Source organism: Pipistrellus hanaki, assembly GCF_964339955.1.
Source record: "Pipistrellus hanaki genome assembly, chromosome: 13".
In the NCBI taxonomy this organism is placed as follows: domain Eukaryota; kingdom Metazoa; phylum Chordata; class Mammalia; order Chiroptera; family Vespertilionidae; genus Pipistrellus; species Pipistrellus hanaki.
This window is the reverse complement of record NC_140515.1, coordinates 47999191-48016100: the sequence shown is the minus strand read 5'-3', so window position 1 is coordinate 48016100 and position 16910 is coordinate 47999191. Positions and strand designations below refer to the sequence as shown.

Here is a 16910-nt window from a genome sequence, read left to right as displayed (position 1 = left end):
ACATACCTATCAAGAAAAGAGGAATAATCTATACCCAGTTTTTATAGTATTTCCTTCTAAATAATTGTGTGAATTATGGGCATTTCTTTAATTTGTTGTTATGGAGACAGATCATTTTAATTTCAATTTCAGTAGTTGCAAGTTGGTATTTGACATTTTTAGTGTGTGTGTGTGTGTGTGTGTGTGTGTGAGAGAGAGGGGGGGGAAGGGGAGGGGAGGAGAGAGGAGGGAGGAAAAAGAAGGGGAAGGGAGGAGAAAGGAGAGGAGAGGAGAGGAGAGGAGAGGGAAATTCATCTGAGAGGCTGCTATTCCCTGGGCAATAAAAACTCACAATCCTACTAATGAGGTAAAAAATCACTAACTTTTTCTGTGTGCTTAATAATAGCAATGCCTACTGACATAACCAGGGTTTCCTGAATAATTGTCCTCGTTTCCAGTTTATTTTTAGGACCTAAAACTGGGGGGAGGAAAGTGCCTTTAGGTGTAAAGCATTTCCGTCTAAAAGTGAAATTCTATTGCTTCAGCATTCAGCCCTAAACCATGTTAAATACATCCTTTCAAGTGAAAGATAAGTGAATGTGAGGGATGGAACGAAAATTCGACATCGGAGCTCTGGATGGTTCAGCCTTCAGTGTGAGGATAAAGACTGATCTCACTGCAGGTCCCATCTTTCCCAAGTTGGGGAATGTTCCTGTGACATTTCCATCTGCCTCCAGGGACACCATTTGAGTTTGGCAGCAATAGAATGAAAGGGTTTATACACCTCAGGACTTTATCAAAACATTTAATGTTGAGAAGACAAACTCAACAGCATAATACATGTTAATACTCTTAGAGCCCTCAATAAATATAAAAATATTTGAAAGACAGACCATCAGCATACTTAAGGCAGTTTTAGAAAGTATACATAAGGCACTGGGCTAGGTGCAGAGCTGAGAAATACTTACAAAATTTGTTTCTGTAAATTAACACAACTAAATGAACATGAACATTGTAAGGAGGAGAGATACTATTTAGACAAAGAAAAACAAACAATATCAACACGTATAGCAGATATTGATTGGATACCTGGATTCAGTTGTCTATGTTATTTTTGTGCAGGATGGTCCTCTATTCTCAGCTATAAATTTTGATGCTGACTTTTAACAGTTAGTCACTGACCAGCAGCTGTGTTGTCCTAAAAATGCCCTGTTCCATCCTTCGTCCTGGGCCTAAACTGCAAGTTTGAGAAGCTTAAAGCCATTAAATACGGGTTTATGCAAACCATCATGCCTCACATTTTCTTTTGTCTTCTTTCAGTAGGAAATGGCTGAGGAGACTTAAGTGGGGAGTTGATCTCTGGGACAAAGCACTGTCTATAATATACTGGTAGAGGATCATTTAGACCTATGCTTAAAATGTAAAGTTAAGAGAAGTGACACCCCAATATTCTTTTTTTCCCCTTTAGGAATGACTTATTAAAAGGAAATATTTGGAGATCCTTAAGAAATTACAAGAAAGGGTGTGTTCATGCAATAGACATGGGCTTTGTGTTTACCAAGATCTCTTGAAGGTGTTTGTAAGAGTGGGTAAAAATCGGTTGAATCTAAATTACTTGAGCTCATCCATACTCTCTGATGCTGAACAAGATGCTGCAGGAATGGAACATAGAGGTTTCTTTCCCCAACTCCACTCTTGAGCACCAATATAAGAACCTGCCAGCTTCAGTGCTGCAAATGTGTTAAAATACAGTAAATCACACCACTTGAAGCTGGAGTGGTGACTCATTTTTTACCCTGTGTTTTTTGTGGTCCACTTAGATTACCTCTCATACTCAGTGTGTTTTTTGTGTGTGCTTCCAGGAGAAACCGATCAACAAGAGATGGTTCCAACTAAGAAGAGCGCTGTTCTCGTGGACGGGGTCATACTGAATGGTCCCACCACAGATGCAAAGGCAGGAGAAAAGTTTGTTGAAGAGGCCTGGAGGCTAATAATGGAAGAGGTGGTTTTAAAGGCAACAGATGTCAATGAGAAGGTAAAAGAAAAGAATCTATAAGAAATCCCAGGAATGAGGAAAGATGCTTTTTCTCTCAAAATCTGGATGGCTAGATGTAAGGGAAATGGGAAGTGCACATTTTAATTTCCTCTATATCTTTGTTTCAAGGGGCTGCCCAGATACTACAGTTGCATTTGTCTTCCCCACCCCATATCTGCTTTCCTGGAAGGGTTAACATTTTAAGAAAACAAAAAAATATATATCCTATATAATAAAAGCCTAATATGCTAAGTGTCTGACTGTTCAGCTGTTCAACCAGTCACTATGATGCACACTGACCACCAGGGGGCAGATGCTCCAACCGGTAGGTTAGCTTGCTGCTGGAGTCCAGCCAATTGGGACTGGGCGAGATGGGCTGGACATACCCTAGAGCCCTCCTGCAGTCCCTCCCAAGCCCTGATCATTCACTGGTGAAGTCCCTCAGCCTGGCTTGCACCCTCTCACAATCCGAGACCCCTTGGGGGGTGTTGGAGAGCCAGTTTCAGCCTGATCCCCACAGGCCAGGCCAAGGAACCCCACCAGTGCATGAATCTGTGCACTGGGCCTCTAGTTTATATATATGTATAATGGATTTCAGAGAGGAAGGGAGAAGGAGAGAGAGATAGAAACATCAATGATGAGAGAGAATCATTAATTGGCTGCCTCTTTGCATGCCCCCCTGCCGAGGATCAAGCCCACAACCCTGGCATGTGCTCTGAAGGAGGATCGAACTATGCGCTCCTGGTTCATATGTCTATGCTCAACCACTGAGCCACACTAGCCAGGAATGGAAGGGTTAACTCTTAACAGTCATTATTTGCTGGGAGATTATCTTGGACTCCATAACTTAGGTATATAAGGCCACAAAGCACAAATACACACCATATGTATTTGTTCATTTAATCCTAAAACCCCCTAAGAGGCAGGTACTGTTTAGTAACTACATTTTAGAAATCAGGAAAAAAATTAGATACAAAGAGGTTGAGTACTCTGCCTAAGATCACATGCTAGTAAGCATCAGAGCTGGCACTGAAACCCAGGCAGCCTGTCTTCAGAGTCTGTGCCTTTAACTACTTACTCCTCTATATGTTTCATAAAATCCCCCAATTATCCTTTCTCTCATTGATCACCATTTATGTGTGAATTGGGTTACCAACAAATGGGTCAACAAATAGGAGAGATGGAGAGATTTTTATTCCAATTCTATTAGTCTGAAATAAAAGTCATTTAAAAAGCATTTTGCATGCAAAGCGGAATGTATTCTGAATTTTTGATCACATGCATTTGGGAAAACTAATACCAAAATAGATTTCAATGAATTGTGAACTCTGAATGGCTATGTTCAAGGCAAAATCACTAATATTTCCTAATTATATATTTAAGAATTGCCTATTTTATGGTCTTATCTGTACTTGTGAAATATTTTGTACCTGCTTTACTTTGGAGCACACTGCTCCTCTGGTAAGATTTTTTTTTTTAATTGGCCTTTATGCGGTCATTAAATATTAACTGAGTGTTAGTTATGGGTAAGGCATTATAGTTAGCCCAGGGAAATATAAAGAAAAATAAGAGAAAGGCTCAGCTTTGAACTGAATTTATAATCTAATTGGAAGAATAAGTTTTTGTTGGAAAAGAAAAAAGGGGATCCCATAAGAATGTGATAAATGCTCTGTGACTGGGGCTGAGGGGGGTTTTGGGGGTTTCACAGAGCGGTGGGCACTTCGGTCATTCATGTGGAATGTGAAGGGTAAGTAAGATTTTGATGGGCGCAGAGAAGTCAGCCTCTGTGTGTTGAAGAAAGCAGGAAGTTAAATATGGAAAGAGGGTTGCAAAAGAACAAGATGCATTTAACACAGTAAGGGGATCATTTTTCCTAGAAAAAAAAAGTGTTCATATAGGGAACTAATAGGAGATAAGATGAGAAGGGTAGGCTGATGATCCTAAGTTATCAATTAAGGAAACACAAGTCAATCACAATATAGCAGATGTGTAGACTATCCATGTGAAGGTGGATAGAAAGCTATGTGGGGTTGAGGGAGGGAGTGAAATTTTTATGCCACCAACAGCCTCTTTGTTAGAGATCCAACAAGGTACCATTAAAAGGTGACAGGGGTAGGGGTTACTAAATGGTAAAGAGGTCAAATATATGGTGATGGAAGAAGATCTGATTTTGGGTGGTGAGTATACAACACAATGTACACATGAGGTATCATAGAAATGTATACTTGAAACATAATTTAATAACTAATGTCCCCCCAATACATTTAACTTAATTTTTTAAAATAAAGTACCCTGCTTATACATCCCCACATTTCATGAGATGATCACTTTTAATACCCAACACACTTTCTTAGCCTTGTTTGTTTGTTTGTTTGTTTAAAAGTCATAATTTACATTCAGTAAAATTTTACTCTCTTTGGTGCACTGTTTTATGAGCTTTGAAAATTTCTTGGAACAATCACCACAATCAAGGTATAGAATTGTTCTATCACCCTCCAAATTTCCTCATGCTCCTCTATAGTCAAATCCTCCCCTCAGTGATTATTCTGTTTTTTTGTCCTTATAGTTTTCATCTTTTCCAGAATCATATCACACGTATCCTTTTGAGTCATGCTTATTTTCCCTCAGCAAAATGTATTTGAGATTCATCCATGTTATTGTGTGTATCACTAGTTAATTCTTCTTATTATTTCTGTTACTTTTGATTTACCTCTGCCTGTTGTAGTCCTAACATCAGGGGGTGAATTTCATACCTCTTGGACAACTTGGTATTTTCTCCTGTTTCCCACAACCTCCCACCACTTAGTCTCCTTACTTCCTGACAACTCCTGTCTCTCTCCTCCCCTCCACAGCCAAACTTTTAAAAAATTGTCTCCCTACCCATCCCTCCCTCCATCTCCTCACCTCCTACACCCTCACTTCACACCAATCTGGCCTCCACTCCTACCTCTAAGTCACATTGCTCTTGCCAAGAACACCTCCTTGTTGATAACACCCCTGAGCACTTCACAGTCTTTATCTAATTTGGCTTCTCACTAGGATTTGACAGTGATGGCAATGTTCTTTTCAGAATATTCTATTTTTCTTTGTGTTAATAGCATTAGACTCTTCTAGGATTCTCCCTGCTTCTTCAGCATGACCCCACCTAACACATGAGCCCCTCTCCCTTTGCCCAGTGTTGGCATTACTCAGTGAGATCCTGCACCTTTTCCTCTTGGCTATAGGTTCTCTCTGAGCTGTGTTAACCATGTTAGATTATCATGGTGTATTCCTGAACCTCTCTTCCTCATATTTCACAGGAGATTCAGACCAACTGCTACACCCCTTCAGATGTCTTGAGAATCCTTAGACTAATTATTCTCCAAACTCATCATCCCCACCCATACCAGATGCTTCTCCCTATCAACACCATCAACCCATGCATGCAAGCTAGAGACCTCAATATCCTTGGTTATTCCTATCCCTCATCCTCAATGTGAAATTGATTTCTAAGTTCTATTGATTTAGCATTTCAAATATCTCTAGAAATACTTCATTCTTATAGTATCTACCCTCATCCAGCCTGCCATCTTTTTTTTGCCTGATTTATTACAGTAACCTTTATTTCCAATTTTACTTGGAATCTCCACATAGCAACAAAAACTATCTTCCAAAACACAAATATGATGATATAATTCCCCCATCCAAAACATTCCAATGGCTTCTTTAGTGCCAAGTTCACACTTCATGCCACATAAAGCCTATCATGATATGAGTCTTGCTTATTTCTTCATTTGTTTACTTATTCATTCATCATCTTTATTGAGCATCCCCTTAGGTGGCCGGCTCTGATTCATTTACTTGGGACCAGTGAACAAACAGATCAATGTCTCTGGTTTCATGGAGATTATATAGGACACAATAAATATTGGGAGGTGATAAGTGCTATAGAAAAATGACGAGTAGAAAAGTCAGGAGAGCTTGGTAGAGATGGGGTAATGTGCAGCTTGTGATTTTTAATAAGGGAATCAGAATTGCTGTCATTGAGCAAGTGGCATTTGGGTAGAGCTCTGGAAGCAGTGAGGAAATGAGCTGTAGGGATATTGGGAGGAAGAGCATTCCAAGTGGAGGGCACAAACATGCAGAGTCCCTGATGGGAGTATGCCTGGTACACTGAAGAACAGCAAGAGGTCATGTAGGCAGGGCAGAGTCAGCCAGAAGGAAAGTAGTGCTAGATGCAACTAGAAGGGGAACCCTACCAGGGGAAGCAGATTATACAGGATTCTTTTAGGTCATTGTACAGACTTGGTTTTACAGTGAAGAATATGGGGGCCCATTGGAATATGTGAGCAGAGGAATGACCATGCTACATTGCTAGTAGACTATAAGGCAAGGATATAAGCACAGAGACTAGTTAGCAAATATTTGTTATTTCAACCTTGCCTCTCCCTTCCTCAAACTGCCTCTTCTAGCCACACTAAACATATTTCATTCTTCCCATGTGCCCTGGGCACCTCTATTTGTATTTCAGCTTTAGTGATTTCTATTATTTCCACCTAGAATGCCCCTTGCATTACCCTATCCCTAAACTTTGCTTGGTTCCTCTAGGACCATGGTTTGCAAACTGCGGCTTGTGAGCCACATGTGGCTCTTCCACAAAATACCATGACCTGGGCGAGTCTGTTTTGAAGAAGTGGCATTAGAAGAAGTTTAAGTTTAAAAAGTTTGGCTCTCAAGAGAAATTTCAATCGTTGTACTGTTGATATTTGGCTCTGTTGACTAATGAGTTTGCCAACCACTGTTTTAGGATATTTTTGACCTTCCAAATCTAAAGTGAGGCCCCCTCATTTGTTTAATGATTTCTGCATTATTGTGAGAGCTCTTCTCATGCTACACTGTAATTGCACCTGTAAGTCCCTGTAAGTCTCTCCCACTTGTCTGGAAGCTCCATAAGGTTATAGTTCATGCTTCTAATATTCATTCAATACTTGGCCTCATGGGTGCTCAATTAACCGTTCCATTGCTAACCCTCCAGGTTTGTGAATGGCAGCCTCCTGAACAACTGAAACAGCTTCTTGATTTGGAGATGAGAGACACAGGAGAGCCACACCACAGGCTATTAGAACTCTGCCGGGATGTCATACGCTACAGTGTCAAAACTAGTAAGAATTTACTTCCTTGATCAGTACCTCTAATAAGTACATGTTCTTCAGGATTTATTTACCTCATGATAAAACTGAGTATGACAGTGTTTATGGATGAGAAACCTGGATCAAAACATAATTGTTCTGCCCTAGCAGGTTTTGCTCAGTGGACAGAGTGTAGACCTGTGGACTGAGGGTTCTGGTTTCAATTCAGGTCAATGGCACACGCCCAGGATGCGGGCTCTATCCCCAGTACAGAGTGTGCAGGAGGCAGCTGATCAATGATTCTCTCTCATCATTGATGTTTGTATCTCCTCCCTTCATTTCTAAAATCAATAAAAATATGTTAAAAAAAATGGTTCGGATAGTTTTTAAATGGTTCATTTAACCCTTATTACAGATTTGTGGTAAAGGCCAAAAATAAAATGAGAGCGAAACTGTTGGTGCTGGTGGTCATAAGTAAATATTACCCACTCCTTGGTGATCCACATACCCCACTTATAATTAAAACCGTATACCATTACTGCCGCTTCTCATTTCTTATGTTGATCCAAACTGGCAAATGATACTTTGATTGTAGAATTTGTAAGGGATTTTAAATCTCAGTGGCCTAGAATATGCAAAAAAAAAGAAAAAAGGTTCAAGAATTTGTCTTTAATATAAATAGGAATAGATTTATTTGGAAAATACTTATTAACTCTGGGCAATTGGTAATTACCAAATTATTTTATCAACTCTAGTAGGAACAAGAAATAAAAACCTTGAGGAAGGTATAAAAAATGAATCTGATACATGGTGAGTTTATGTTGTGATAGTTTCTCAACAATGCTTAACAACTGTGATCTTTGTAAATGCAGTAACATGATGCCAGTTTTGTGCTAAATACTGTTCCAACTGACTGTTCATATATACCTAGGGAACAAATTCTTAAAGTAGGAGAATAATTTTCCAAAATATGCATTTCTCAGTGTGATGTAAAGGTAATCTAGTGCTTAAGACTATGCAGACATTATGCTGTGTGAATTCTGACACTGAACTAAATGTAGTGGAAGGAACATCATAAAATCCTGGCTAAAAATAATTGGTTTATATTCCCTTGGGAAAGTCTGGTGTATGTATCAAAAACCCACTTAGCATTTCAAAAGTAGAGATGCATATCTTATTATTCTAGTGCATGTCAGAAGTATAGAAGGCATTTAATGCAAGGGATTTTTTAACTTACTAGATATTTTCCGTAACGTTACCATGGAAATCAATCATAAATTAACACAGAACCAAAAAAAACAAACAAAAACAAATCTTATTAAAATTACTTGCAACCGTGTCTGGTTTCCTTTGCCTGATTAGAGGACGTTTTCCATGTTTGATTTTATTTATTTATTTATTTATTTATTTATTTATTTATTATTTATTTATTTATTTTTTAAATATATTTTTATTGATTTTCTACAGAGAGGTATAGAGAGCCAGAAACATCAATGAGAGAGAAACATCAGTGAGAGAGAAACATCAATCTGCTGCCTCTTGCACACCCCCCACTGGGGATGTGCCCTCCAACAAGGTACATGTCCTTGACCAGAATCGAACCCAGGACCCTTCAGACCACAGGCTGACGCTCTATCCACTGAGCCAAACCGGTTTTGGCTCCATGTTTTATTTTAAAAAGACCTTTTCTCTTAATATTTCTGTTTTTCATTGAACCCCTAGTTGAAAGAGGAAAAATAACCTAAGACCAAATGCTGGAAGTTGTAACAAGAGGTCACTAACTGAAATGGTTCCCAAACCCTCAACGTTGGAAATAGACCTCCTGCAACTGTTGTTCTTGGTCAGGCTGGGCATCCTATGATTGAGAATGCCAAACCAATGAGCCTGGTGTTTGGTGTGAATATTCACATTGTGTAAAGCCAAGGACATTTACGAAACCTTTTATACCTGGGGTAGAAAAAATAGAAAGTTGGAACTGAAGTTGTTTGAGTCTTAAAGGCAACTTGCCTTTGAAAAAAGTTGAATCAGAAAGTTTATGCAAGCTGCACAATGAGTCACGTTTTACTCCATCCATGTAATGCCAGTTGCATTATGAAAAGTGGTCCAGTCTTAAAAAAAAAAAAAAAAAAAAAAAAAAAAAAAGGGCCACCCACTGCCAGAAGCCCAAAGCGCAGCCTGCTGGTGAGAGAAGTGCGCGTACATTTGGAGAAGTTAATATCAATATTTTCAGAGGGTAAAGGTAGCAGGTTTTGATATTTGATACATGCACAGAAAGTGTTCAAATAACCCAATTCTTGAGGATTTGGGGTTGGGTCAGGGTGGTAGAAAGAAAAGAGGAAAAGAGCAGGCAAACCAAAGGCCATAAAAGAGGGTTCAGGATTTACTCAGAAATGTATCATTGCTCAGGAGAAAGGGTTAGACAGGGGTCTTCAAACTATGGCCCGCGGGCCACATGCGGCCCGCAGAGGAGTCTGATCCAGCCCGCCAGGTTTTTTGGGCAGTGAGTGCAGCCGAGGTGTTACAGTAGGAATTAGTAGTTCATATAGTCCGGCCCTCCAGCTCTCTGAGGGACCGTGATCTGGCCCCCACTTTAAAAAGTTTGAGGACCCCTGGGATGGGTCTTTAACATTTGTTTCCTTTGTGAATGATTAAGTTTTGAATGCTCTTTTTTAAATTGAGGTGTAATTTGCATTCAGTACAATGGATTGATCTTAAATTCTCATATTGATGAATTTGCACAAATGTGTATGTAAATAACCATCACCAAGATAGAGATAAAAACAATTCTCAACACTCTGGAGGCTCCTTTCTAATTAAAATGTCCTTCCCAAAAGTACCCAGATTTCTAATTTCTATCTCCATAGGTCAACTTGGCCTCATATTGAATATCACATAAGTGCAGTTGTGCAGTATATCTTCTTTTGTGTCCAGCTGCTTTTATTGTCTAAAAGACTCATTTGTTATTGCTATATAGTATTGATAGATTTTTCTTTTTTATTGCTGTGTAGATAAATACTTTGTTTAAATTTACAGACCATCCAAGATTTTTCAACCAGTTGTACGCTGGACTTGATTATTACTCCTTGGTGGCCCGATTTATGACAGAAGCATTAAATCCAAGTGTGTAAGTATCATTATAATGGAATTTTTTTACCAAATGTGGATTAGAGATGTTTTTTAAGTAGATGACAATTTTATTTTGTAAATTTCTAGTTAATGATTTTATTGGTGCAATACCATCATAAATAATGGAGTAGTCTGACAACCATAGTATTCAGAGAGCTGTTTGATTTGATAAAGCAGGCATTATCTCCACTTAAATGAGAAAATGAAGCAAGCAATCTTTTAATTTATTTTGCATGAAAAGCTGTGTCTGTGCTAAATACTGGAGATACAACTTTGAGTAAAAACAAACCTTGACTCTGCCTTCATGAAACAAAATATCTAGTCAGATATAGATGTTCCGTGCCAATTAATCAAAACGTGACCACAAATTAATCTAAAATTTCAATTCTCATGTAAAGTGGGCATGATGCTATAAATATAAATGGGCCAATATTTTCTAGTTGGGAGCTCTAGGAAGTCTTCTCTGAGGAAGTTATAGCTAAGAGATAAAGGGTAAGTAAAAATTAAGGTGAAAATGGGAGGGATGAGTTCTAAACAGAAGGAACAGCATATACCAAGGCCCTGTGGCAGGAGACAGCATGACACATGCTATGACCTGAAAGGTCACTCTGGGTGTAGCTGAGGTAATTAGGGAGATTGTAATGAAGATAAGATTGGAGATACAGATAGGAGCCCAGACCTATAGGACCCAGGGAGCCATGTTAATGTATTATTCTAAGTACAATGGAAAACCAGTGAAGGTTTCTAAATTATCAGGTGCCACTTGCTTATTGAAAATATTAATGAAAATAATGGAGAGGGGATTGGAGGGGATCAAGTAAGAGGGCATTATCCTTAGTCAGGTGAGAGATGATAATAACTTGGACTTGGGTAGTAGTAGGAACAGAGACCAAAAATATGTGCTTAGAAGAAAAAAATAAAAAGAACTGGTTGATATAGAGTGTCCTCCCAAAAAGTATATACATAATTTGAATAATTAGAAAGGCAGTATTTATTAAAATACATTTCATTTTCAAAATTGAGCTGTCAGCTGTTAAAGTGTGTATACATCTTTTTTTGGACACCCTGCATAATGGATGATAGAAATGAGGCAATGAGAGAGGCTTATGGAATAATGCCTGGATTTCTGGCTTTCATAGTTTGGTTGACAATCATGCCATTCATTGAGATGAGAGCATTAGAAGAGGGAACCAATTTTCAAATACATGGTGAAAAAGGCAAGAGCAAGAATTTCATTTTCAATTGAGAACTTGAGCTTATAATTACTTTGAGATGTCTAAGAGTACATACCACCAAGCAGAGAGATACATGAAACTAAAATTTTAATATCTATGAAAAGGATCAATTTAAGAGTTATTGGTAAACCGTGGTAGTTGAAACACTGGGCAAGGATGAGATTCCTTAAGTCAGTGATTCTCAATCCTTTCTGCTCATTAGAATCTACCTGGGAACTATTTTTTTTTTTAATTGAGGCTTGCATTCCAAACCAGATCAATTAAATATGAATTTCTGTGGTGTGTTTATAAAAGATTTTAATGAGAAGGATGGAGACAGTGAAAAAACAACAACTCAGGAGATGGAGAAGTGCTGGCTTTGGGACAGAGAATAGAGTGAGGAGAGAGGAGGGCTTAGGACTGGGTGTTGAGCACAGTTAGGAGAAGGAGGTTCAGCCTGCAGTGGAGAGAGAGAATGAGAAAATCAGGTGAGGAAGCATGGAAACCCTGGAGGAGAATGTTTATAGTCACATGTTGCTGAGTATTTAAGACAAAGACTAAAACATGTCCCTTAGATTAGCAACATGTATGCCACTGGCGACTTCAGTTAGAGAATCTTGGGTAGAGTAATGCAAGACCATGGATTACAATGGGTAGAAGAGTTAAAGTGTTAGGTGAGTCAGAAGAGACAGTAAAATTGCACAATTCTGTGAGTCTTTAATTGTGTGTATTGTGTTTGCTAAGTTCTTTTAACTGAAATTTTTAGAGGTTTTAAAGTATTAGTTGTAATTTCTATTTAATTTAGTATTAATTTTTTCTTACAAAAAAAGTGGATAATTATTTCACTTATATTTTAGGTACACATAAACATGTGTGCTTTCCCCCCACATTTTTGATATGTGTAAACTGGGATCCTAGCATGTTTTATAAGTAGAACCTAGAATGTTTGTATAGTGCTTGGAACATCGGGAGGTGATACATAGTAGATCTTTTTTTCTTCTTCCTCCCGAAGTTTGCCCTTTCAGATGTTAAAATAATCGCATTAAATTCAGTGACTATAAATCTGAATGTGTCTGCCTAGCTTATATAATCAGGTACAATTTAATGCCATCACTTAACTGTTAGAGAAGGAGGTTATAGATATTTAGTCATTCTCAAGTTAATTGGAAGAAGAAGAGACTCAGACATTGCGCAATGGTTACTGTCTTAGGTTCAGTTCCCTGGAAGCTGTTCTACATGAGATTTAGGGAACAAGATGTTTATTAAGGAATACTCGTGGGATCAACATGGGTGACACTGAGGGAAGGAAGCTCAGTGGGCAGAGATAGGAGTTAAGCTGCCATGCAGGCACAATGACAAGAGGCTGACCCCATGGAGATCTCTGGAGCTACAGTGGCTCTCAAATTGGTCTAGAGTTGAGCCTACATGGCCAGGCCTTTATGCCTCGAGCTAGATCAGTCGTCAGGTGTAGACCACCACAGGGAAGGGTTTAACTTCAGGGAAGGTGGCTCACTTACTCTGAGGAAATTCCTACAGAAGCTAACTTCGCAGTGCTCTCCAACTCCAGCCCTCCAGCCCGAAGCAACAGATTCTTCATGGCAGGGCATCTGGGTAGTGCTTCGCCGTAAAATCCCATCATGAGAGATGTCCCATAGAGCACTTCTCATTTGTACAAACACAGGAGTGTGGCAGAGGAAGCTGTCATCCAGAATGGGTCATTTCCATGTAGAATATCTAGAGCTGCCTGCTAGGGCACTCACAGTGATAACCTAATAAAACCCAGTTACCATGACAATGGTTTTTCCGTTAGCCAGCCAGCATCCAAAGCATCATCCAAAGAGTAAAAAGGCCACTGCTCATGACTAATGCAAAGAATCAGGATGCACTGCCTTCATCTCTCCCAATGGAATGGAAGCTTTTCTGTAAATTAAGACTGCTGCAGTAGCTAGCATATCCCTAAGGCCACCAGCTATTATCTAACCACAACCAGCACTATCACTGACTGCATACTTCTCTATATCCAATGAATAAATTTCCAAAGAACCTATCTACACTTCAACAGCTACCTGGTTTAATAAAACTCTGTGCATTGCTTGGGACACCAAAGGGATGGTTTGACTCTAGTCATAGAAGTGAAGTATTTTTTATATCTATCTAGTTATACATATGAGGTGTCCCCAGTGTTTCTGTTAGTGGAAGAAGCGGTTCTGAAGAAAATGATTGAATTTATTGGCTGGAAAGAAGGAGATGGAATATTTAACCCAGGTAAGTACAATTAGTTATTGCCATCTCCCTTCCATTAGAAGCATCTGAAAATAGATGAATGTGGTATATGAAGAACAACTCCTTGCCGATTCACACATCATGAAAAGTGGGATATTAATAATGCCACTTAGGGAGACCCTAGCTTGTGCCTTTCTCCAGAGCAATAACATTCATAACAATAAAAGGGTAACATGCTATAATAATTAGACCGGACATCTTTCTGGGCGACCTTCCGGACAAAGCAGGGGCTGCAAGGGAAACTGGGGTCCCAGGTACCAGAGGGAAACTGGTACCGGCAGCTGGGGGAAGGAAGGCCTACTCTTGCACGAATTGCATGCAACGGGCCTCTAGTTTTACATAAAAATAAATGACAATAAATGCTAAACAAATGAGATATCTACAATTTAAGATTCACATCTAACACAAATGAATTTACCTGTTTTTTGGAAGGGCTATCATAAGATTATTAGGTTTTTAAATCAATTTTTCCTGAGAAGGTTCCTAAGTCATATTTTATTTATCCTACAATCCTTTTTTTTTGTTTGTTTGGAAGCTGAGATGGGCATGTATTGTCATTTTATTGATCCCATGACAGCCAGAAAGAATATTATTAACTACAGAGAGTTAGATACAGAACTCATAGATTGAAACCTTTAGTTTGGAAAAATTCTGGAATGAGAGAATAGACCAAAACTTCTCACTTTGTTGAGATTAGAAACTGCAGGAATTAGAGACTGGGAAGTGTAGAAGAGTAATGGAGTGGGTGGGATGGTGTTTAAATGAGTTTCCCAGTGATTTGTCATTAGACCAGAGCAGTCATAGCCATTTATGCTTTCCACTGAAGTCAGCACTTAGGGAGCTATAACTTCATGCTATAAATATGCCATTGCAATTTTGTTTTTGCAGGTGGCTCAGTGTCCAATATGTATGCCATGAATTTAGCTCGATACAAATATTGTCCTGAAATCAAGGAAAAGGGACTGTCTGGGTTGCCAAGATTAATCCTTTTCACATCTGCCGAGGTAAAAAAATTATTTTGGGTATCAGATACAGATTTTCTGAGAATGCATTATTTAAGAGGACTTGTTTGTCTACGGACTCCTGATGCACTTTTATCCTCTCTGTGTAACTAATATGCCTAAGTGTAACATCGTATTTCATTCCTAAAGAAATTCTGATGGGTTTGATATTGGCCACCCAATTTTGTACATCACCTTTACTTAAAATTTATAGTCTGTAATATTTTCTTTAGAAAAAGAGAATGTTTCATTTGAACATGCTATCTCTGCGAATCTCTTCTTTGAGTAGCTCATTTATTAGACGTTAGATGGTTGATACTGATCTCAGCTATGTCATCTACTCACATTTCTTTTTAAAATTGATTGCTTTGAATGACTAACACAAGGACTTTTCAAGAAGAAAGGGATATATTGAGTAAAAATGAACCTCTCTCTGTCTCTGTCTCTCTCTTTTGTGCTCGCACACACACACACACACACACACACACACACACACAATCCCTGCGTGTTGCCACAATCCCCTATTTCATTTACTCTCCACTTAAGTAGGGCCTCTGATGGTGGATAGGTGCATTGGCTTTGAACTAGGCTGCCTGAGTTCATTTCTTATCTCTACTACTTACTATCTGAGTGACCTTGGGTAAGTTGATTAACAACTCTATGCCTTAGTTTCCAAATTTGCAAAAATGAGCCTATCAGTTAGCTCTTGTATCTAATCAAATTATTCCCAAACCCAGTTGCATAGAAGTATACACGTTATTGTTTACAAGTCTTGGGATAGCTGGGCAGTTCAGCTACTCTTGCTGGGTTCCCTTACCTGTCTGGGGGTTGGTTGGCCAATGATCGACCTAGGAGCAGTTTGGCTGGGATAACTCTAGTGACTCCTCTCGGCTTCATTGTCTCTCACCCTCCAGCAGGCTAGTCCAGGTGTGTTCTTGTGGCAGTGGTACCAGGAACACAACTGCATGGAAGCATTCTGGGATTCTTGAGTTCAGAACTGACACCTTGTCATGTCTCTCCCTCATTTTTTTGGCTAACTAAATCATGTCTAGAAACCCAGATACAAGAAGTGAGGAAATAGTCTACTTCTTAAAGATATTTGCTGCAAAACCATCTGGGAAAGGGCATAGACACAGGCGCAGTAAACAATTTGGGCCATTAAAACAACCCAACAGCCACATGGCTGGCCAATGACCAACCTAGGAGCTTAATGGTCACTGGTTAGTGGGTTGTTGCAAAGATTGAACAAGTTAATGCATGAAAAGTAGCATTTGGCACATAAAAGATAGAAAAAATGATTGCTCTGATCATTAGTGGGAAGAGAATGATCCAACTCTAATTATGTGGTTAGAATAGATGGCATCGTGTACGTGCCATCTTATCTGGAAGACCCTATTATTTTTCTTTTCTGTTTTTGTGTGATTCCACTGGTGCCTCTGCCCATCCAAAGCTGCTTTTTCCCCACACCCCTGGCAGGAGAGTGTAGCTTCTGTACCTTTTGCAATTACCCTCGGTCTCCTATGCAATACTCGAGGCTGGCAGAATCTGAAAATTCCCTGTTATTTCCAGCTGGGTTTTCCTGTATCTGTTCTTTTCCTTCAAGAGCAAAAGCGACTTTATTATCGCAAAGGACAGATTGTACAAAGAGGTCCACAGTGAAAGGAAACCTGGCCATTCCCACGTTTTCTTCCTGTCCTGTCTGCCCTTTGCTCCGGTCAGTTCAGCGCCAAGTGTGAAGTGGGCCTTGGGTGTTGGGAGGCACCTGGGAGGAATCACCTAGTGTGAGATTCTTTACTCAGCCACCCCAAGGCCCTTCTTCACAAGACATTGTTTCTATAGCAAGAGAAGAATATGTGGGGATGTGGGCATCTGGGGGAAATACTTGGTTGTTGGGGATTATTATGGAGTAGAATTTTCCTCTCTGGGATCCCACCTTTGATATCTCAGTTTGAGGGACCCTAGTATATCAGGAATCAAAGTCTCTCCTGCATTCGAGTCCCTATTTTTGAGCCTAGGAAAACTCATTAAATAGGGCCTCTGCTACCAGCCCAGTGCTTTGACTTTTGCCTTTTGCCTTCTTCATGTGATTTAAAACTTGTAACAATGGGAATTCCACAGAGAAATTCCATAACTTCAAACACAGTATAGCCTTGACTATATATTC

The 16910-nt window shown here is 39.3% G+C and overlaps 1 protein-coding gene across 1 annotated transcript in view; it reads left to right on the top strand.

The window, feature by feature from the left end:
• The first annotated feature begins 1847 nt into the window (after nt 1-1847).
• GADL1 (glutamate decarboxylase like 1) overlaps nt 1848-16910 on the top strand; it is a 104714-nt gene continuing 89651 nt past the window's right edge. The window contains exons 1-5 of the mRNA XM_084902491.1: nt 1848-2014; nt 7029-7155; nt 10156-10246; nt 13621-13727; nt 14634-14749. Of these exons, the coding sequence (XP_084758617.1) occupies nt 1862-2014; nt 7029-7155; nt 10156-10246; nt 13621-13727; nt 14634-14749 (594 nt within the window). The 5' untranslated portion in view covers nt 1848-1861. The remainder of the gene's footprint in view (nt 2015-7028; nt 7156-10155; nt 10247-13620; nt 13728-14633; nt 14750-16910) is intronic.